Genomic DNA, 22,525 nt, shown 5'->3' on the forward strand with positions numbered 1-22,525 from the left:
TAGGCCGCCCGCCCGCACGTAGGCGCCCCGCGCGCTGCCTTCCCCGGCGCCTCCCCCTGCCGAGCTCCCCTCCGGGCCGGCCCTGGCAGCCGCGTTCCCAGAGCTCTCTCCCGGACGCGTGAGAAGTCGTCCTCCCGGGCAGGGCCTGGCGGCGGCCCGGAACACGTCCCTCTCGCTCAGGCAATCGGCCGGGCTGCCCTGGGAGGAGGGCCTGCCGCGGGGACGCTGCCGGGCGGTAGCGGCGGCGTGCGTGGCCCGGGGTGGTGGGGAGCTTGGGCTGCGCACTCATCGCACGTCTCCTGTTCAGTGTTACCGCCCCGAGGCAGTGTGCAACATGCGAGTAGTGGCTCTGATCAGGTAACGGCCAGCGACGTGCTGGCGGCAGAGCAGGGCGCAGCGGGGGAGAGACTGCGGGGCGTGGTGCCACCAGCGCCGCCCGAGCGTTCCCCCGAGCTGCTCCGCGCCCCTGCCCGGCGGATGGGAGGGTCCGGCAGGGCAGGGTGAGCAGAGCCTTTCCCCCCCGCTCCCCCCCCCAACCACGTGCTGGCCAAGGCTGCCGCGCTGCTAATGCCGTGCTGTCGGGAACTGCGAACATTACCGGTCTGTAAAAGAAAAGAAAAGAAAAATATAGTTCAAGACCCTTCCGCTGATTGCTGCCCGCCCCTTATCTCGGTCAGCTCCTGTTTCGTGAGTGGGGCCTTTGCCAAGACCATGCAGTTAGGGCAGTTCTGCTCACTTTTAGTTCAATTTTCAAGGTTATTTTTTGTTTGCCGTCCAAATACTTTATGATCTCTCACGGTAGACTTCCTAGCGTGCCTTCCAAGAGGCATTTCGTTTTGCTCGTTTAAAAAAAAGATGGGAGCTCCCCATTAAAGTAGCTATGGTTTGGCTCAGCCCTATCTGTGAGGTGTTTTATTTGCTTCTCATGTCGTCCTGCTGCTTTTGTCCGTTTCCACGGTTGTTGTACTGTAAATAATACTTTTTTTTTTTTTTTTTTTTTTTTTTTTTGTAGTTTCAAAAAGAGATGAGTGTTATTTTGCTTTTCTAGCAGTCTAATTGTTTTCTTGAAAAATAACAATTAGAAGACAGCAAGCTGAGGAACCTATACGTGGGAACTGCTTATATAGGATGCAAGCAGTGTGTTTTTATTTTTGGGTGCATTAACTTTACCAAAGTTCTAATATTTAGTGTGTTAAATTCTCTCAGGCAATGTCTGATGTCAGACCCCTCTGAAGTTGTTATTTGGCCACAACAATTACAAATCATTGAAATACTACCCAAAGAGGAAAAAATGGAACACCAAATGGTATCTGTGCTTCTCAAGATCTGCTTAAATAATGACAGGGAGAATCAACTTCAGTGCTTTTTCGTGTTTTAGAGATAAGTTTCTGTCTCCCAGGTTTATTTATTTTGATATTCTCTGAAGAGAGGAATGTGTTAAATGGCAGGATGAAATAAAATCCTAAAACAGGTTTGTAACACAATTGCTATTTTTATGGGCAATTTACAAGGATGGATTTAGTTTCAGTAATAGTTTTAAGAAGAATTTTAAAGAGACATCAAAGTGTCTAAAATCTTTGTAACAGAGCTAGCCTCGAAGATCAGAGGGAGAAAAAGTATTTGAAAAGTGCTTCTTACTTTTGGAAAGGTCAGGATTATGTATAAAACTACTTTAGCCTGTTTCTTTTTGTTCTAAAATGTTGGCCACACTTAAAGTTGATAGTCTTGCACTAAGGTGATATTTATGGGCTAAGCCCTGTATTGTGTTTTGTGCTAAATCATAGACGTTTTAAAGCCAGTCTTCTAACTGAAATATATATTTTTTTCAATTCTTTAATTCTTGTGGAATTTTCTTAGTGTAAATGGTTACATTTGTTGATAGAAGGATTTTTTTTTTTTTTTTCCTAGAAGTCTTTTATGGATCTGTGCCTTTATGATTACCTTATTTTTTCTTCTGGTATTTTGTTAGTTTATAGTCCTACCTGTTAATGGACCTGGAGCACTGTTAAACCTAAGCCTGGGTGTGGCCAGCATCATTCAGTGTCCTTCAAAAACTATGTGCTTTAATCTCTCTTGGATATTTTTTTTTCTTTTTTTTTTTTTTTTTTTTTTTTTTTCCTGTCACAAGCTGGGCTGGAACTGTGCTGAGTCCACCTTCCGCTTCCAGTATTGGCCTTCATTGGACCTAGCTGTCTTGTGTTTTACTGCTAGACTAGAAGGCCTTTTATGTAGGTAACATTTCCTTCTGTTTCTTTGGCATAGTTATTTTTTAGGGCCATGATAACCATAATACAGAAAATAAATAGGAGTATAGTACCATGTGATACAGCAAGCACTCTACAAATCTTCAATAAATGTGGGAAATCTGAATGTAGCCTCATCTTAAAATGATAACATTTAATACAATTCATGTTAATGAAATATTAAAATGAATTGTATTAAAAGATTAATAAATTTATTCTGGCGTCCTTCTTAATTTTAATTAGAAATGTTAATATTGAAACTCTGTGAATGGCAAAGGCAAAAATATCGACTGTCATTACTTGGCTTAAGTTGTATTTTGGAGTAGAAATCAGTGCCAGTAGTAGGCTTTTACTTTTTAGAATGGAATCATTCAGAAATAAAAGAGCCTTTGTCTTATTATGAGACTGTTTAGCCTGAAATTTCACTTTATGAAGTGAATGCTAACTACATTTTCAAGCTATCAAGCACAGTATTCAGAATTAATGAATACGTCTTTTAATGCTCTTTTATCCATATATAGATCAGAAGAATGTTGTAGGAATGGTTGAGAATAATGTTAGGTACAGATGGACCCTAAAATTAGAAATCTGTTTATCATATTTATAACACTGAAACATAAGCACCTGCTTTATGACAGTCTGTAAAGTACAAAAGGATTCCATATTGTTTATACAACTTCTTCTTGAGGTTTGAGTTACACAGAAAGTTAGGGTCAGCATGCAGATTTTTACCATGGATAGAAGCCTAAATTGAGGGGAATAGCTGTATGATTGTATTACTGTAATACATTTCAAGCTCTTGCATGAGAGAGAGATAAAAGTGGGAGCTTCCTGTTAGAGATACTGAAGGATTTTGCTCCTAACAGCAGGGAAACGGTGGTGGCCCGTTGCAGCAAGGAATGCTTCAAACTGCTGTCTGCTCTTCTGTTCTGGTCCCAGGGACCACGAGGCAGGAAGCAGTTTCACAGAGGTATTGTGACTCCTGTCCTGGGCTGGTGTTTACAGTTGTATTTTGAAGGGTGTGAATCTGAGCATGGGATGTTGAAGTCTTTGTATCTGCACCAGTTTTAGTTTTGTTGTTAGATTGTAGTGCTTCTTTTGACAGGGATTAAAATTCATGTGAGAAAGCAGGGTTCTTTTCTCACTGGTAGTGAAAAAAGTTTCATTAGGTTTTAAGTCAAAACTAATCATGTTCCATGTTTTTGCAGTACCGTCTCTTGGCCTCAGAGGGGAATGTTTTTCCACTTGTTATTCCAGCTTTTATTTAACCAGCTGTAATTTTTGTTATCTGCAATTATCTGTAGTAAAAAGTGGCATGTTTCATGCAGAGCAAACTGCACCTACTGCTTGCAACAATTAGAACTTCTGACAATGGGAAGTACATTTAAAGTATTGAAACTTTGGACAACATTTCCCATTAAGTATGAATGTTATTCCCGTAGTTTTCATCTAAAAGGACAGCTAAATCTGGTTGTTCTCTGGAGTTTTGCTGTATCTCTGGAGTTGTATCTCTGGATACTGGGAGTTTTGTTTGTTTGTTTCCATGTCACTTAATAATGGGTACAGAATAATTGGTCCCTGGAGTAAAAGATGGTTCTTGTTCTGAAGGGATTCCAGTTGAAATGGCTGTTCTTCACGTAAGCTCTCTCATGAGAAATGAGATAAAAGATTAGAACTGGACACCTCTTTTTTTGGCTACTGTGTATGAATAGGAAACATTGTTTCAGCTTTGCTATGGCAAAATCATCCTTCAGTTCCTACTAACATTTTGCAACCTCCTCTTATTCAAATACTTAGTAACCTGCTCTGATAATGTTGAGAGCGAGACAGGAGGGCTAAAGTAGTCCCGGAGAGAGCTAGAGTTTTTTGCAGTATTTTCACTTAATTGCCACTATTTTCTGTTTTACAGTGGTGGGAAGGACAGCTGTTATAATATGATGCAGTGTGTTGCTGCTGGGCATCAGATTGTTGCTCTAGCCAACTTAAGACCTGCTGAAACCACAGGTATGTAGAAATACCACATAGGAGTTTTTTGCTTGTTTGTGTTAATTAGAAATGGTAGACTGACAGCTTTGCCTTCAATATTTACATATTGAAGGGCAATCTAGAAATCTCAGGTAGAAGGAAGAAAATGACATGGATACCTATTCAATTTAATTTATTTTTCCTTGAAGAGAGAGAAAAAAAAACCAACAAAAAACACAAGGTAAAGGTTGGTAAAAGAAAGCCTTAAACAATTTAGAAAAAAAAGCACAAATATTTCCGGTGGTATGGGAAGAGGTTGTATGAGTTAAGTAGCACAAACAGTAAAAGATGTAAGAGAAAATGATCAAACAAAATGAATACTGTATTTCTAGAAATGTGTTAAACTAGCATAAACCATTTTGCCAAAGTAAGCGGTTTTGAAGTTGCTTGTTTGTTTTTAACTTAATGTATCTTTCTCCATTATTCTAGCCCAACATTTGTAGAACTGATCTGAATTGCAGTTTATCTTGATATGCTTCTTTCTTTCTTTTAGCTTTGTCCAGTTTTCTGATCAGTTCCTCACAGGCTAGGCCTGGACTTATTCTTACAGAAGATAATGGGAGAATCTCAGGTAGTCTGAGTCAGGAGTGAGCTGAGCAGGGGAGTATCTGCTACTTCTGTGTTTGTCTAGAGCATAAAATGATGTGTGTTGTTATCCAGCTGGCAGGAGAGTATATTAAATATGTTAAAGTATAATGTCTATCAACAATTAACCTGGTAACTACATTTCAGGAAGCTATCCAGAGAAAGTGAGAGAAAATGGGAGCTGACATCACAGATAAATCATGGACAGACCTAGCAAATGCTTGGGAGTACAGGAACAATTTATTTTCTTCATAGCTAGCACACAATCATCTATAATCTTATTGAAATAAGTTGTCTTTAAACTAATTTATCCCCATAAGAAATGTAGAATATTGTCATTAAAATCATAAAATGGTGTCTTTAAGTGTGTAGTTGGATATTTTGTGGAAAGTTAATTGAGGTGCTTCAGGCAATGGCAGATTCTATGCCATTCATTTTATTTTATCTGCACCAGTGCTGCCTGGAGAGTCTCAATTAATAAGAAAAACTATGTATTCTGAACTGAATATCAGTTTAAAGACCTTGTCATGTTTTATTTATGTTGGAAAATACTGACTTCTCTTTTAAATCATCTATTTTGGTTTAGGTTGGTTAGTTGTGATTATGTGTTTGGACTTGCCCATTCTGTGCAAGTAAATATCTTTGTGACTGTTGTATGGCATCAAATGTGACATGATTTAATTGTTACATCACAAATTAATTACCTTGATCAGTATTACAGACTGTTCTCAAGATGTGCTAGATGTACTGCAGAGCTGCTTTAAGTGTTTATGTGTAAATTAAGAGAAGTTCCAGTGTGATAGATTAGCATTAAAATAGTGAACTCAGATAGCTTTTAACAAATGAGATTGAAATTTCAGCAATATTTTCAACTTATTTGAGCAATTGTTTGAATGATTTTATGTAGAAACAGTTTGAGATGTATTTGTAATCTATGATTGCTGCATTTTAACTGCTTTTTTTCTTCATTTGTTAGCTACAAACTGCTTGTAAGAAATTTCAGTTGCCTTTTCTTTTCTCCTGATTAACGAAATAGCAGCAAAGATTTGATCACATTCTAAGTGGTTATTAAAATGACTGAAGGTAGAAAGGACTTGGTACTGTAAGATGTTTTCTCTTTTTGAATGTTAATGTCAAAACACTGTAGCAATCTACTTTTATTCCACATTGGTTCAGATAATCTGCTCTTGTCTCTCAATGGCCATGGAAATAATATGAATGCTGAAAGTTTTGAAAATTGTGACAAGTCATTGCTTATTTACAGTGTTGTAATGCATTCCAAATTTCTTGCACTGAATATGCTGAAATACACCTGGGTTTGTGCCTCTGAGCACAAACTCCTATTTGAATTACCCTATGAATAAGAGAAGAATTGGACTAGTCTTGGATACTTGGATGAAGCAGGGAAGAATACTGAAGGAGAAGCAGACTCCACAGTTTTCAGATAGGCAGCATATTCTTGACGTATGTCTGGGTGGAGAAAACCATTTTTTTCCCCCATGTTTATAGAGTTAATGTCTCTAAACATCTGTTTGTGCACAAAACAATATTAACATTTAGATTTTTTCAGTGTTTTGAAGTATTATGATTATCTTTAACTGTTGAAATTATATAGCTAATGAGATTATTTCTTAACTGTGACAGGGCAGAGTGATGAATTGGACAGCTATATGTATCAGACAGTAGGACACCATGCCATTGATCTATATGCTGATGCAATGGATTTGCCACTCTATCGTTGCTTCATAAAGGGTACCAGCATAAATACTGGAAGAGTGTATACGACGTGTCAGGAAGATGAGGTTGAAGACCTTTACCACCTCTTGAAACTTGTTAAGGTATGATGAATGAAAAGAATGAAATACTTGAGGACAATTGTATTGCTTCCGTATGCTTTGACTATTTAAAAAATTTGACTCATTTATGAATTTAGGTAAATGATCCACTAAGGAAAGCTTTGAGAAAAGTTTTTGACACTCACACATTTAAAAGTTTAATGTCCATTCTTTTGTTCTTCCTTGCACTGTAAATATATAGTGTAACTTTATTCACCTTATTCCCTTTCCTTCCAATATAAGTCAAACTTATTAATCCACATTTCAGGCTAAATCCAAATATTTATATAGTTTCATATTTGAAATGTGTTATTTGATTACTTGAATGAGAGAATTGAGGGAGGTTGTGCATTTATCAGTGTATGGAAAAAAAGCATCTAAACATTTCCATTTGGTTGTGTGTATGCTGTATAAACTAGGATTTGTTTGTCTGTACGTTGCAGATAGTCTACGAAGTATTAAGGAATGTTTTACAACTATGGTTCTACTGATTTTGCTTCTGGTAGCCCTGCAGCTATATGCCAATTTATATCATGATAGTTGTGACTGCAGTACATGGCACTAAAACAATACAATGTATAGGAAAACATGTTTATTGTTTAATATAAATTGTTTGATATAAATATTGTTTAATATAAATTATATATAATAAATAATTTAATAAATAATTATAAATAAAAATAAATATGTATTTACTTTTATGGATAAAGCTGGTAGACTGCTTTCTGAAACTTCAACTGAAGATATTTCTTGTCTTCAGTTCATGTACTGAGCATTTCCTCCTTCATTTTTTTCCATTGAATTGAGATTTAAACCTGAAAGCTTTAGGTTTATTCTTTCATAAAAAAATTAACTTGCAGATTAGACTAAGAGTGTGGCTTGAGTGCAGAGTGCTTCCTGAGCCAATGCTGAAATTGTATGTTACGTTTAACTAAACATCTTCAGCAGGGAAAATTGAGATCATGTACGTGTGTTGAGTATGAGACTACTCCAGAGGAGAATAGTACATGTAGGCTGTGTTGTGCTCTAGAGTGCTTATGGAGGTTTTAAATAGAATGTACTATAGGAATTGAAAGAAATATGGCACAGCACTTTTATACAATTTTTGAATCATGATAGTATTAGAAATTATAGGGAATACACATGCTGTCTCGTAAAGCTGCATGGTAGCGGCTTTCTGCCTCTGTGTAAGATAATAAATTACAGATCAATTTAATTAAAAATGGTCAGATTAATGGCAATTAAGATCATACTTCCTTTTCGATCCTTGCTGTCTTTGGAGAAATGGATGCTTGACATAAATTAATGCTAATGTTAGATCATGACAACTTCTGCTTTGGAAGTTAATACATGGTAATTATAACTATAGCTGAAAGAGATGTTATCAAGTTGTCTGGAACCAAATATCTATCTCTTTCCTGTACAGAAATATTAATTCTACTGCATGATATTTTAAAGGCACAAATATTAACAATACATTGCTTTTATGTTAGTCTTTGGCTAAACATGCTCTTATCTATCTATAGCCAAATCTATCTATGAAACTCCAGTGCAGAGTTTCAGTAGAAGTCTTGTCTATTCTGATGAATAACTGCATAATTACCAATAATATGTCATAGTCATAATCTGCAGAAGATGTAACTCTTTGTATTTTTAATTTTAAAGAAAATATATTAAACTTTATTCTGGGTTGAAAGTAACTTTGAAAGCTTTCTATTTTTAATTTTTTACATTTATTTATAACTGCAGTTTTGAACCTTTACTATGTAAATTTTAATTGCTAGTGATTTCTCTTTAGGATTTTTTTTTTTTCCGGATATGTTAATATATCTCAGTTTGCTCTTTGTTGAAGGCAGGAGAGGAATTCTGAAAGAGGCTTGTAAAAATGCATCCTTAAATGGACATAATCTCAAAACACTGATGAAAGTAGCATAGATCTGTTTTTCTGTCAAATGGTTTCTGCATAACTGTACAGGAAAGTTGTATTCAGTTGAAAATTGCTTAATGTGCTTTGCTTTCACATGGTAAAGAATGCTTATATTGAAGGTACTTGTTTAGTAAATAATAATAATTTAAACCATACTTGAAAAAAAAAACATGATGAAATTAAATGCATTTGATGTTTATAAAAGCATCATGTTAACATGACTTTTAAGAAATTAAATATTCCTTTGCAGTGCTAGGTACTCAGGGTAACAATCTAGGATTCAAAAAGTGATATTGACTGTTCATGACTATAAACCAGTTAATTTTATTGTCACAAACTCAGATGATTGATTTCATATTTATGAAGTAAATTTATATTTACGTTCCACTTGCCTAATGTCCTATTTTAGACCATCTTTATTCATTACATGTTTTGAAACATATTAGAGTATTTATGTGATGTCAAAATGTATCTAACCAGACAGTCCTCACCTAATAGCAGTATTTTTGCTTTGTAAGACATGTAAATTCTGAAATCTAATGAATAATTTAATTTATTATCCATTATACTGTATAAGGAGCTCTTATTCCCAGTTTGCCCATGTTTGTTGCTTCGCATGTTTGGGCTTTCTCCAGAAAAGTGTATAAGCACTAGAGTTTCTTAGTTATCTGAATTATCTTCAGGGTTTTACCATGTCTCTACTTTTTGAAGTATGTAGAAAAATGTCCCTACTTTGTCCCTTTTCAATGTAATTATGATGTTGCCCAAAGCATTGATGTTTGAAACAACCATATAGTGGTGAAGTAGTGTGAGATGTCGTGAGTGTTGGATTGTTTTCTATTGAATGTTGGGCTGTGTTCTGTATCGCACGGATTGATAGCTTAGACCTATATTCAGGACAGCAGTTTTTGCAGCATCCAGACTCTAAAAACTAATGCAAGATAACTTGTTCCACTTCTGGGATTCAGTAAATTGTTGTCCTCTTCCAAGTTTCTTGCCTTATTTACTCCATTCTGTGAAAGCTTTGCTTTTATTTTGTAAGTTTCCACTGCTGGGATAATTTTGTAGAAATCTAGAACTTTCTTACTGAGCAGTTGTTTTCTTCAAGCTATTCTTCATCTTATTCTATAATGTTTTTCAATAATTACGTTTTTTGTAATTAGTATTTTGAAAAATTGTTTCTGTTCATAGCTTCTTTGTAATATATTTGGGTCATATATCTGTGTATATCTATTATAAAGTATGTGAGTTGATTTTCAGTGTATTTTCTGTTTTAAAAAGTTATTTGCATCAGTTGTTTTTGCTTTGCACTTTGTGGCTTCAAAACCTACAAGATTATGAACAGCCCCTAACATTATACTTGGAAGAAATTAATACTTTGGATCTCGGGACAGAGGGATTATGAGTTATGGTATCATCCATTGGTCATTACCTGAAAAATAAGAATTGATGCTGAGTATATTCTATGTGTGAAACATTTTAATCAAAGTAACCTTTACTTGTGGCACTATTTCATTTTACCAGTGTTCTGAAAGAAGGAAAGAAATAATGCTGCATCCTTGAGCAGTGGTCTTCTAACTCAGTAGTCACTAAAAGTAATGTGCTTTTTAATTGCAGCAACAAAGAGCTTTTTAATACAGTGGGACTCCCATACTTAATATTTATTTTTTAAGGGCAGATCATGATTTTTGACATAGACATGCTCTTACATTTACTGAAGAAAGAAACCTTCCTGTCCATTTGGCAGGTAAAATTATAATAACTGTGGAATTTTTTATGTTCATTCAGATTATAATTTTTCTGAGATAATATACATTGTTTGTGCAGGCTTAGATGAAAGAGAGGTAAGTTAAGTCCTCTCATTATTCAGTCAAAATCCCTAGGACTTGAAGGTCTGGAACAAACAGAGTTGGGGCTTGAGATGAATGAATGGAATACAAGATTGTTCTTTGTTTAGGCATTAATTCCCTCATAGAAAATAAATTTTGCTGTTCCTCATTGTTGCAGATATTCTTCCATGGTAAAGTAATTTCTTCCGTTCTGTCTTCAGAACTTAGCTGCTGTAGTTAATGGGTGAAATGAGTTCTCAGTTTCAGTACTGATGCCTGACTTTGTGGTTGTTGCACAGCCAAAATTTTGGGTGGCTGCTCCCAGAAATAAAAAAGCATGGATAAATCTATTGAAGTGTTTCACAACAAGTATTGTCTCACTACAAAAATATGTTACAAAACAGACAGTAACATATTTAGAAATAATCATTCAGTATATAGGTATCTATTTTAATAATCTCCCTGTGTCTTCAGTGGTAGTATTTCCATGGTAAAGACTAAGCGCATGCTCTCAACATATGAGAATAAGGTTTATAAACTTTCCTAGGAGTCTAAATGATCTAGATGATACCAGTTAAGGAATGCTGATTGACTTCGAGAATCTTTAATATGGGGACTTAAGCATGCTGTTCTTCAAATTAATTTTGTAGTTAATAAAAATTTGGACAAATTAGGTAACTTCTTCCACTTTCTGATGGGATTCAGAGAGCTTGGAACAGTTCTGTTCTAGTTCTTTGGGGTATTTTTGTTTTTTTGTTTGTTTGTTTTCATTTGAGGAAAATCTGATGTTTTTCCTGTTGCAATTTGAATTATTTGTGTTATGTATAGGCTAATTTCTTCAAGTTATATTTCTCAGAAATTTTGAGAGAGATTAAATTATAGGAAGAACTATTTGTGTATGTAAAATTTCTGAAGTAATCTTGTGAGTACTGTGCATTTTATATTTAACTTCACATGTAATTCAGTGACTGAAGCACAATCGACATAGAATGAAAGAAATCATAAAATCAGTATTGGAAAAAATATCCTAAAATACAGTAAATGAAACAATGAAATTCAGGTTATTTTGTGCCCTTTGCTTGTCATGTTGGTTAAGTAAACGTTTGGATGTTTGGATTTTTTAGAAATCTTTTTGCCCATAGAGATTAATGTGGTATATGAACTTTTAGAAATTTTACAAAATGGCTTCCAACCTTAATAAGAAATACCATCCAATGCTTCCTTGTAAAGTAGGATTATTTTTTTTAAGGCAAAATATTTGATGCCATTTTTTTCATGTAGCATGCATTTCTTCCTCTAGAATTCCACTAGAATGACTGTTCCTCCATTGTGCCTTTGGAGTGAATTTATCTGTGAGAATGTGAATTATCCCTTTGCACTCTTCATAATCAATGGATTTATTTATTATTATTTTAATTGGCCTTTTTTTTTTTTTTTTTTTTTTTACTTCTAATTCTGGAGTGACTTTTTCCATCCAAGGGTTTGACCATTGTCAGTAGCTGTGAATAAGAGGATGAGTTAAGGGAAGAGGGTAAAAAGTAATTACATTGTTGGCAGTGCTTTTTGGTGCTGTGAAAATAATTATGCCTCTTGTTCCATTCAGAGGACAGGTTTTTTTTGTTGTTGTTGTTTTAGTTTGAATTTTAAAATGAAGTGGGAAGACAAATTTTGTAGTCAGCAGGATGCCTGTCATTCTCTGTCTCATCTAAACTGTTCAGGAGGGTTCAGTTTTCCTTCAAGAATGGAATCTTCTTTTGAGGTAGTTTCTTACCGCAACAAATGTTGAGCTTAATGTAAACAAACAACAACAAAAAAAGTCACTCTATTTCTCCCTGTTAGGTGCGTGGAGTTTTTTTCACTCACTCTCATTCCTGTGTTAATACTGAATAAGAAGAGGCAGTGAGACTGGTGGTGAAAGATGGTAAACAAGCCTGAGGGCTTGTTCTGGTCAGTTTTAAACCCCCGATTGCCAGGTTTTCCTAATTTCCCATTTCCGGGGCATCTCTTGTATGACCTTGCTTGCTGAATATGATGCTCTGGGTTGCAGGATTCTCACGTGCATTTGGAAATAGGCAGCCAGGCATTGTTTACAAGACGCCAAATGAACCGTGCACTCACAGCAAGTTTGATAAACACACATTTCCTCCTTTTATCAGTGAGATTGCAGAATGTGAAGCGTGAGTTTCCAGTTTTATTCATTCCCTTCAAATCTTTTCCTGTTTAAAAACTGAATCTCGCTAATTGGATGATGATACATCCTTGAATTTTGTTTTGCTTTTTTATTATTGTTGTTTTGAATTCCACTTACTGGTCACTGACACTTTATTCCAGTGTCTACCTTGACCAGGTTTGGCAGACGTTCAGATAAAAGCTTTCCATTTGTTCAGCACAGAAAAGGTTCGTCCCTATCAATGTAAAGTGAACGCTAATTAACAGTAATGACTTCTAATCACTTAGCTTTTATGCTCCTCTAGGAGCACTGCTATTATCCAATGTAGTTAAGTGAAATGCTTGTATATGAATCAACAATGCGGTATTTCTTCTAGCAGCTATTGCTCATAATCAAGCTTTGAATAAATTACGATAGTAAAATTGGTTTTAATGTTCTGTGTTGCATGGGGAGAAAGGAATCTCACATATCTTGTTAAATATCTTGAATATTTAGAGAGTTATCTATTAACATTTTGGCATTCAGTATTGTAGTTAAATGGAAAAATACGTTAAAATGTTTAAGTCAATTTTGTAAATGTTATCAAAACTTTTTTCATGGTTTTACTTTTGTTTAAGTGACATGCATAGACTCAACAGCCTCAGTTACAACTCCATTTGGATTCAATTGCATGTCTGTAGGAATGAGCTACAACATTTCTGAGTTAAATTGCAGTGAAGTTTTACATAGAACTAACATATATCTTAAATTAAGAACTTCAGCAGCTTTAGTCTAATGTTGTAGTAGTTTGTTTACTGGGTTAATATTAACTTCTTATATTAATACCCCGTGGCTAAGAAAAGCTGGCTTTGATAAATGCATGCAGCACTTGAAAAGGAGCATGAAAATAGTGAGACTTCACTAATACTTGAAAGCAATAGAATAAGATGAAGCGTTTAAAACAAAATTGGAGTGTTGGTCAGAAGCAATGCTAATATAAACCAGGAGCTAAATAGATTGCTACTGGTAATGTGTTCAGCAATTCCAAAATAATTTCTGTTTAAAACAGAATTAGCCTAAAGACACTATATACACCAGTTTGAAGTTTAGTGAACTTTCTCGATTGATATTTCATTTATGGAATGTGTAAACTGTAACGTTTGGAATCAGAATATGGAAAAATCTAGATGAAGCTTATTTCTGAGGTACACTTCAGTTTGGTGGGGGTTTTTTGTTTGTTTTGTGTTTTTTTAATCTTTTGTGGTTTTTATTAAGAATTTCCTTGAAATTATCATTTAAATCACCTATGAGGAATCTAAAATCTGTGAAGAAACTGGGATCTTGGATGACAAACTTCTGTAGTTTATTTTTGCAATTATATGAATTAAAAAAAAAAAAAAAGTTTTCATTTTCTGTGGCAGATACTTTTTGTGTAGTACCTATGTCTTTTCATGCTTAGAAACCCAATTCTTTCACAGCTACTATCACAGTTTTTATGCATAGGATCGTGAGTGAGTATCCACATACATTCTGTGTGGTTTCAGTTCTGTTTATTTTGTTCATTCACACACATAGTATAGACAGTTTTCTGGTAGATGTTTTGTCTGTTTACTTGAGCATCTTCTTGGTTAACAGTTATTCTTTGGTTTATTACACAGTCATTGTCCAACTTAATTTGAAAATACCTTTCTTTTAGTCTTTTCTCTTTAAATCGGACTTCAAGTCAGTGCTCCTAAAAGTGCTATGTCTTTTGCCATAGTACTAGTGTACATAGTACACTATGTACATAGTACAGTATATAGTACTGTGCTGCTTGTGTTTTTTGCCAGCAAGTTGTTGAGAAAATGAGCAACACCTTTCTTCTCTACAGTTTCATTTAAGTGAATGGTACTATTCATATCTTATTTCAATACTTTGGTACATGGCAACTTCACCCTGCTTGCTAAGGATAAAAATTTTTAAAAATAAAATAAGGAAAAAATATAGTCCTATTCTGTGCTGCAGTAACTAGCTGCTTTGTATTGTTTATATTTCTCATTAGGCAGTAGTAATACATGCTTTAAAATTTATTAGTTTTTAATGAAATATAATTGGAGTTATTTCTAATAAAATGCAATCAAGGAAAGGAGAGCTTTCAGATAATTTAACAGTAAAACATTTATCGAATTTGTCCTCATAAATATTTTTATCTCTGCTCATCCTTTGTGTAAAATTCATTTTGGTTTCTTATGCAGGTGCTAATTTATTTAAGCTAACTTATTTAATGGCCCCTTTGATATAAATGTCATACACACAGCAGTTGCATGCTTTCATTGCTTTCAGCTGGACACTTTCTGATCAGTGTGCCTAGAGACGATTCTTCTGGAAAGGCTAGAATTTATTTGGTTTGTATTGCACCAACATGACTATTTTCAAAATAGAAATGATTGTTTTGTATCTGTCATTACAAAAGAAATAAAGCGGAATTGGCCTTTTACAGATAGCTGTGCAATATGGAGATCCTCTTTGTGTTGTCTTTGTGTTGATAAATTCTGTCTGTAGAACTGCAGAACAGTCATTACTCCTTTTCATGTGGGTTGCGATTAGGATTCCCGGACCAGGTTGCTGTTTGCAAAGGATAAGGCGGTGCTGTGATTAGTTATCTACTCCATGGAAAGTGCTACAAAGGAATATGTCAAATGCGTGTGCAGCAGTATTCCTAGTAGTCTGATGCTCCATTATATAAACTTTTCTTCAGTCCGTTTTCCTTCAGAAACACAGCTTCAGTCTTTTTGCCTCATTACTCATTAGGTGTAGTTCATTTGCATGCTCTAACTCTGGATTCCTTTTCTTTCTTTATTTCCTGGCAGTTTTCTTTTGGGCCTTTTCTCTGTTGTAACTCGCGAAAACTGGAGCAACAGTGCCCTCTATAGTTCCTCCTTGTGTGCTTACTTCTTACAGCTGGTTGTGAGCATTCAGGTAAAGAATGGGATGTTTAGATTTATTTTTAACTCAAACAAAACCCCTTTTTCTAAAGGAAACATTTTGATTTTCAATGACTTTTTTACATACAAAACAGAGAACAGAGGAGACTATTCTGAATCCTCTTGCACGTTTAGAAGCTCTCATCCTTATCTAGTGAAAAACTGAAATTTTTTCAGGCATTTAGGGCATTCATTAAAGCTGGATAGGATTTTGACTTGCAAAGGCTTTCCTGAAGTGTGTGTTTGTCTTTATGTGAAGCTTCATAACAAAATAATTTGGAACTTACTTTCTTTGTAGTTACTGTTTCCCTTAAACTAGATCTTGCATGGTCTCTGATGTGCTTACCAGCAGAACAGCTAAGCTTTATTAATGATGTTGTTTTAATTCACACACTGACTGAAATAATTGTTGTTCATTAGTATTGATTTGTACCCAAAACTGATTTACAATGTAGATTTCTCTTTTACCTCATTATAGCTTAATATGCAAATACTTTTTATTCTGTGTTTTCCACAGAACTTGCTGGACAGAGTTAGTATTGAAAATGTATGTTCCCAGCATTCTCATACATACATGTACATTTTCCCTCTCGTTCTGCCATTTGAATATTGTAAACTAAAATAAAAACATATGACCTTTTTAAAAATAAATGTTTTAACTTCAGTTTCCTATGACAACATCATAAAAGTCATTCTGTGAAAAGTTAAATGGATTTATTTTAGGATGGGGAGTGTTAATGTATGTGTAGAACACACTTAATGCACTTCTATGAATTGAAAATCATAAGTCATTGTAGTAAATTACAGTTAGTGATGTAACTATTGATGGCTATTCAAAACATTCCTGTATCTCTAATGATTTGTGTAAAACACATGGCTGTCCACATCCCTTAGTTTGTTTGGAACAGTAGATACATAAAAACACCAGTTTGATACATGAAAGAAATGATAAGAATTCTTTTGGAGTAAATAGTATATCACAAGCCACTTTCTACAGTATTTGAGATTCACTAAAAATGAAGATGAAATTAAAATGGTCATCCCTAATAAGAGGCAAGGTGCTTTGAAAATGCAGTGTGTCCAAGCTTTGAGTATTTTTTTTTTTTCTTTTTTGTCTGCCTAGTTTAATTGGTAATCTCTACTCATCATATGAGATCTTTTCTTTTTGCCAGCATGTGTGATTTCATATACTGGAATGTCCCCATTGTTAATTTTTAAAAATTGCATAATGTGCACTGACTAATCCAGAAAGTACCTCTAATCTATTGCCTGTTAAGATAAAAAGGTTACGCACTTTTGGGTGGCTTGGTTTCACTGTTGTTCATCGTTTGTTTCAGTAAAGCAAGTATTATTCTCCTGGAAAAAATGTAATGTTAAATTACAAACATTGCAAAATGACTTTACTTCATTCTAAATATAAGTAGAATCATGAATCAAGCTTAGTTCTTGCGCTGATTGCACAATTATTGCTAATCCTACATATTGATTTCTTTATTTGTTTCATTTTTGTTAATGAGCTTCTTCATGCACTGTTACTTTTTTAACACTGACGGAAACTTGTTGATCTCTTTAAATTTTTATTTTTTCCTTTTCTTTTTCTGTTTCTTTTTCTTTCTTTTTTTCTTTCTTTTTTTTTTTTTTTTTTTTTTTGTAAAACAGTAATTTTTTTCCCCTACAGTATGGCTGTACTGTTGGTTTTTTATAGAATCTCAGTAGTGATATTCAAAATTTGATTCTTGAAGACAGGGCAGAAATTGAGAATTAGAAAAAAGTTATATAAATTTCATTTTTAATCGTTTAATGCCTACTTTAGAGATTATTTAATTTTTTAAATTGAACGTCATGTCATTCTTACAGTAAAGGAAATAAATATGGGTGATTTTTTTTTTAAAGTGTTTTCTGGTTGGCAGTGAGAGAAGGATTTAATTTTAAACAGTGACCTTTGAGACAGACAAGTTGTTGTCTATATGGAAAATAAAAATAATAAATTATATCTTCTTGCAATGAAACTAGCAAATTAAATTTCAACTTAATTAAAATAGCGATAAATTTAGATTGTATTATTGGAGACAATTAAGTACAGTTTTTCTGTCTATTGAGAATGGGCATAATTTACCAAGATTGGGCAAAGAAGCGAACAGAGCAGCCACTACTAATTTTGATAGAAAATGTCCTATTTATTCTGCATACCTTTATTTTTTATTAAAAATGTCAATGATCATTTTATCCTACCTTACAATGATTACCTCCCCTCAAACTTCACTTCATGTAGTTTGATTACGTGTGAAGTATTGAGTGAGCAGTATGAGCTCGTTACCTCTTTAGTTGAACATACTTGTTTTCAAATAATTTGTATAAGCATGGTCACTAAACCATTTTTCAGGTATCCTTTCATAAAATGTGAGCTGATACAGAGTATGTAAGGCTATGACTCAGTATCATCTTGATTTCAATTTTCAGTATTTCGTTGGCTCTGAAATATCAAAAGATGTGGAGACTGAGTGTTGGTCGTGTTTTCTTTATAGAAAATTATAAGTATCCACATAGGACATCATTTTTACTGGTTAACAGTTGCCTGTGTTATAACAGTAGCTTTAAGGTAAAAAAGCAAATATTGCAATCTAAAATATTATGTATCACAAAAAGAAATGCTACCTTTTCTCACTGGAAATATTTGTAAAAGTCTTTACAAACTTGATGGACTTCTAATGGTTAATTTTAAATTGAAATGTTAAGACTTTTTTTTTTTAAAGATGTTCTTTTTATGAGATTTTTTATCTCCTATTTTTAAGACATTTTCTTTTTACAGAACTTGATATCACAAGGGAGAGAGTGTGTGCTATTTTCAGTGACAGAAGTTAGTGTTTAGGTTTTACCTTGTTACCTGATAGCCCATCTGTGTTTATAACGATATAAAGTATAGAAAATATTCTCAGATAGAATTGTGGATAGTCAATAGTTAATGAGGAGTAGTGGTGTTTTTATTTTTCTTTTCCTTTTCTTGTGCTGCTTACTCAGTTATTTGATAAGTAGTTTGAAAGTTGCCTGTAGTACTGCAAGCTGCGTTGGCCTTTTTTGTCACATACTTTTAGGAGATAAAACAGTGATATTGTACCTTGGGATGGCACAGTTGTTACAGAGTTATGTCATCAAGGTAGGTACTTTAAGCTACCTGGTATGGCTTTGTCTTCTTGGTTTTTTTCAGCTTCTGTGTTCCTTGGCCAACATACCAGCACACATAAGTGTTTATTGTGTATAGATACATAGTATTTTATAGAAATTGAGTTTAACCTGTATGCTTTTTTCAGAACTAGGAGCTAGATAACTATTGGTTTTTGTAATTACTTTGCTTAATTTATTAGTCTTTCACATTCATGTAATCATCTTTCATTCTGGTGGTTTGTACTACAGAGCCAAGTAATTATTATTTATTTTATTTCACATGCTTTAACTTTTTTACTTTAGACATCTACTGATTCCTTTTTTGTCTGTGTGTGTGCACCTGTGTGTGTATGTACGCGCGTTACAATAACCCTTTTTTGCCACCTTTTACCCACCTTTGCTACTCATTATCCTTTGGAGACCAGTCGTATGTTCTCAAGGAAAGTCTGTCAGTCATTATTTATTACCCACTTGTCATTGTGACTTATTCATTGCTTACATCACTATTCTCAAAAGTATTGCTGTACAGAAATGGTGAACAGTGCTCTGAAGGAAAGATCAATAAATGCTTTCAAAGGAAGATTTACCCTGAGACTTGGATCTTCTTTTTAATACTAAATCTCTGCTATTAGTTATGAGGTGATTTTAATATTTTGACATCAAGTTCTCTGGCACCGAAGATGAAAAGTTAACTAACTTTTATGGAGTAGCGTGACTTCAGCAATTAAGTTTATAAAATCTAATTTTCCAGTTTTCAGTGGCTTTTCCTGAATAGCTTATCTTCTGAGCTGAACATAATTTCATCCCCTAATAAAAAGTGAAAAAAAATCATTTAAATAATAAATATTTGAGAAGATTTATTTAAATTTCAGTGGTGCTGTCATGTGTAACATCACTAAGGGAGGAAGAAGATAATTATTTGAAATCCTTATCAGTTAAGGAAAAAAATTCTGTCTTCTCATGCCTATTAAAATTGTTTTGAGAACTTGATGACGTATGCTACGTGTCCAGAGCAACCAGAGTAATTTAATGTGATATACTGAATATTAACACCTTTTTGAAAGTGATTGCTTGAGAATGCAATGTGAATGTATGTTAAATTTATTGTATTATTTACAGATACTGGCATCTGAGAATTTGAAAATGGCAAATCCGTATGTAGATCTTTCCCTCCTTTGCATTATCTTGTTATTAAGTGAAACAGGAAAACAGGATTTTAAACATATGATAAAGATTATATCACAAAGCTAGCTACAAGGAAATAAACAAAAGATTGCTTGGATAGCTGATACTTATTATTATTATTATTATTATTATTATTATTATTATTTGATTGTGCAATATAAATGTTTTTAAAGTGTTTTTAAGTGAAGATAAAAAGACCTAAAACATGTGCATGTGCATACCTTTGGACCAGGCATGTGAGAGAGTTTGGAACCTACACTCTCATTTGCAGTAGAAACTTTTCCAGCATGAAATAAGGGATTACCAAGCTTAGTTGACCATCTGCTGCTATTTCATGGGTAGGAAACAAGTATCATGGGCAAAATTTTTGTATTGATGAGGAAATCAGGGTTTCTGTGGGAAGTTTTATTTAATTGATTTGTTTGTTGTTTTACCTTATAGTTGCTCCATCAGCTGGTAGGTATTCTTAGTGCTGTGTTACTATCAGCTGCTTCCAGTATGGTTATATCAGTATCACTCCAGTGGATTATCCATTTTCGGCATAATTATTTTGCAAAGCTGTAGGAATTTTGTCTACCAGAGTACTCCTGAAAAACTAAAGATTTTGCCATGTTATAATGCATTACAGAACAGAAACTACTCTTCTGTTTTGCTGCAGTGCAAATGCAAAGTAATATACTTAAGTATTTTTGAATATTTTTTCAGTCTTCTGCAATGTTGAAATATAAGTCAATACTAGATAATGTATGCAACTAGAGTTGCGTGCTCCATTATTTTCCTTTTCTATCACAGTATTTTAACTACTTCAGACTTGAGCATGAAATCAAATTTGCAAAAAGATGAGGTCTTCCATGCTATTACACTGAATTGTATGCATTTGTAGTTTTTATATGTTGTTACTATTTGCGTGGAAGTAATTTTGAAAAGTACCAGACTTTCTGTATTTTGACCAAAGCAGAGTTGTGCTTTTAAACTGAATAAAAAAGTAAACATTTTAATCTGTAGGAAATTCAGAACCAGGGGAATCCTTTCTGATTTCAGGCTTGTTTTCAGACAGTGCTTTGGCATGCTTGTTTGTAGCAAGTGTTTAACACCTAATTCCTGGTTTCTTTTCACGACTTCTGAAATCTACCAGAATTTTTTCCTCTCCACTTAGCAACATGCAAGGATGTATTTATGATATATTAAGAGGTCAGCACAAGTACAACCTGTGTGTAAAATACTTAGGTGAAGAAAAGAGGGGCAAACTATCCTTAAATGGTTTGTACTGAAATTGCTTAAGAGAAGACTTTTTATTTATTAATTGAAGGAATTTTTTCTCAAAGTTAATAATTGGGTTTAAAGTGGTTCTCTTTGTTTCTTTAGGGTGGAAGATAGTAGCATTTGCAGTCTTTCAATTTAATTGTACCTACACAGATTCCATCCATGTTTAATTTTCACCCCAGACATTATTTTTGTCTTTATTGAGTAAGGGTCATCTCTTAATGCCTAGTTTCTCATTTCAGCAAAACATAGAACTGTTCTTTCTCTTTGGTCACTTGTTGATATGCTTCAGTAGGTGTGTTTGACAAGAGGTTACATTCCTGTCAGTACATGCATTTAAAACTTTTACATTCATGCTATTTTATTAACTGTATCTTATTAACAACTCTTGACTCAGACCACACATGGAAGTCCTCTGGTATTTTATTGCTTCAGATGAACGTAGGTTTGCAATTCTTGACCTCTTTCTACTAAGCTTGCAATCACAAAACAACTTTATGATAATAAAGACACTGGTTTAAAACATTAAGAACATAAAACCTTTTCCATTTAAAAACTGACATCTCCCAGTAAAACATAACAATTTCATTTGAAAGCCTGATATAAACATTTTGCCTCCGTTAAATGAGACAGTTATCCCTCTGATGGGGTTCCTGATTTTTCTTGCCAATGTTTTCTGGCCTCTAGCTTTTCCTGATCCTTTTTAATCCATACTTCTCACCATTTTTACTCTCTAATTCCTGTATTTCTCACTCAATTGTTACATGTTTCCCAGCACTTAGCTTTCATGTTTGCCCCAGAAAGCTGTATGCTTTTCATATCTCTAACACATTGCTAATCTACCAACATGCTTCTCATTCATGTTCACATACCATTTCTGGCACTCCCATGGTGACTAAAGGCATCTCGTCTGCTGGGTTGGAAAGCCTTATTTTCACTGAATTGGAAAAAATAATTTTCTTCTCAATGGCAATTAGTATGAGATGTCAGAATTTCACAAGATTGAAAATAAACTTCAGATTTTTTCAAGTTGATATAATAAATAAGGATTGTGCAGTTTTTATCATAAAATTAAGATTTTTTTGCAGTTCAGGCATTTTTAAAATAAAATTTTTGTTCTGTGCTTTCGAGGAGGGTGAATTTTCTATATTTTATTTTGTCGTATTGCAAAAACTCCTCTGAAAGCTTGACTTTGCTATGTATTTCTGTTGCTTTTGCTTTTTCTATAGTGACCTTTTTCATTCTTTCTACATTTCTTTAGAAATTTCCCTTCAGACTCTTTTGCCAGGCAGATCCTCAAACATTCCTTTCTTTCTGTTATCCAAATTCTCTTGACCTTAGAGAAGTAAACTAATGATC

At 34.2% G+C, this 22,525-nt stretch overlaps 1 protein-coding gene across 8 annotated transcripts in view; it reads left to right on the forward strand.

The window, feature by feature from the left end:
• The first annotated feature begins 238 nt into the window (after positions 1-238).
• DPH6 (diphthamine biosynthesis 6) overlaps positions 239-22,525 on the forward strand; it is a 179,219-nt gene continuing 156,932 nt past the window's right edge. For 3 of the 8 annotated variants that reach the window (XM_042863530.1, XM_042863590.1, XM_042863597.1), the window contains exons 1-3: positions 239-357; positions 4,153-4,247; positions 6,498-6,691. In XM_042863530.1, coding sequence (XP_042719464.1) covers positions 335-357; positions 4,153-4,247; positions 6,498-6,691 — 312 coding nt within the window. In that variant the 5' untranslated portion in view covers positions 239-334. Of the gene's footprint in view, positions 358-445; positions 501-582; positions 673-2,170; positions 2,233-4,152; positions 4,248-4,785; positions 4,869-6,497; positions 6,692-22,525 lie in introns of those variants that run through there. The other 5 variants (XM_042863538.1, XM_042863549.1, XM_042863545.1 and 2 more) reach the window with 5 other exon arrangements.

This window comes from Lagopus leucura, unplaced genomic scaffold (assembly GCF_019238085.1).
Source record: "Lagopus leucura isolate 7727_CA_CO unplaced genomic scaffold, USGS_WTPT01 Super-Scaffold_1, whole genome shotgun sequence".
Lineage (NCBI taxonomy): Eukaryota > Metazoa > Chordata > Aves > Galliformes > Phasianidae > Lagopus > Lagopus leucura.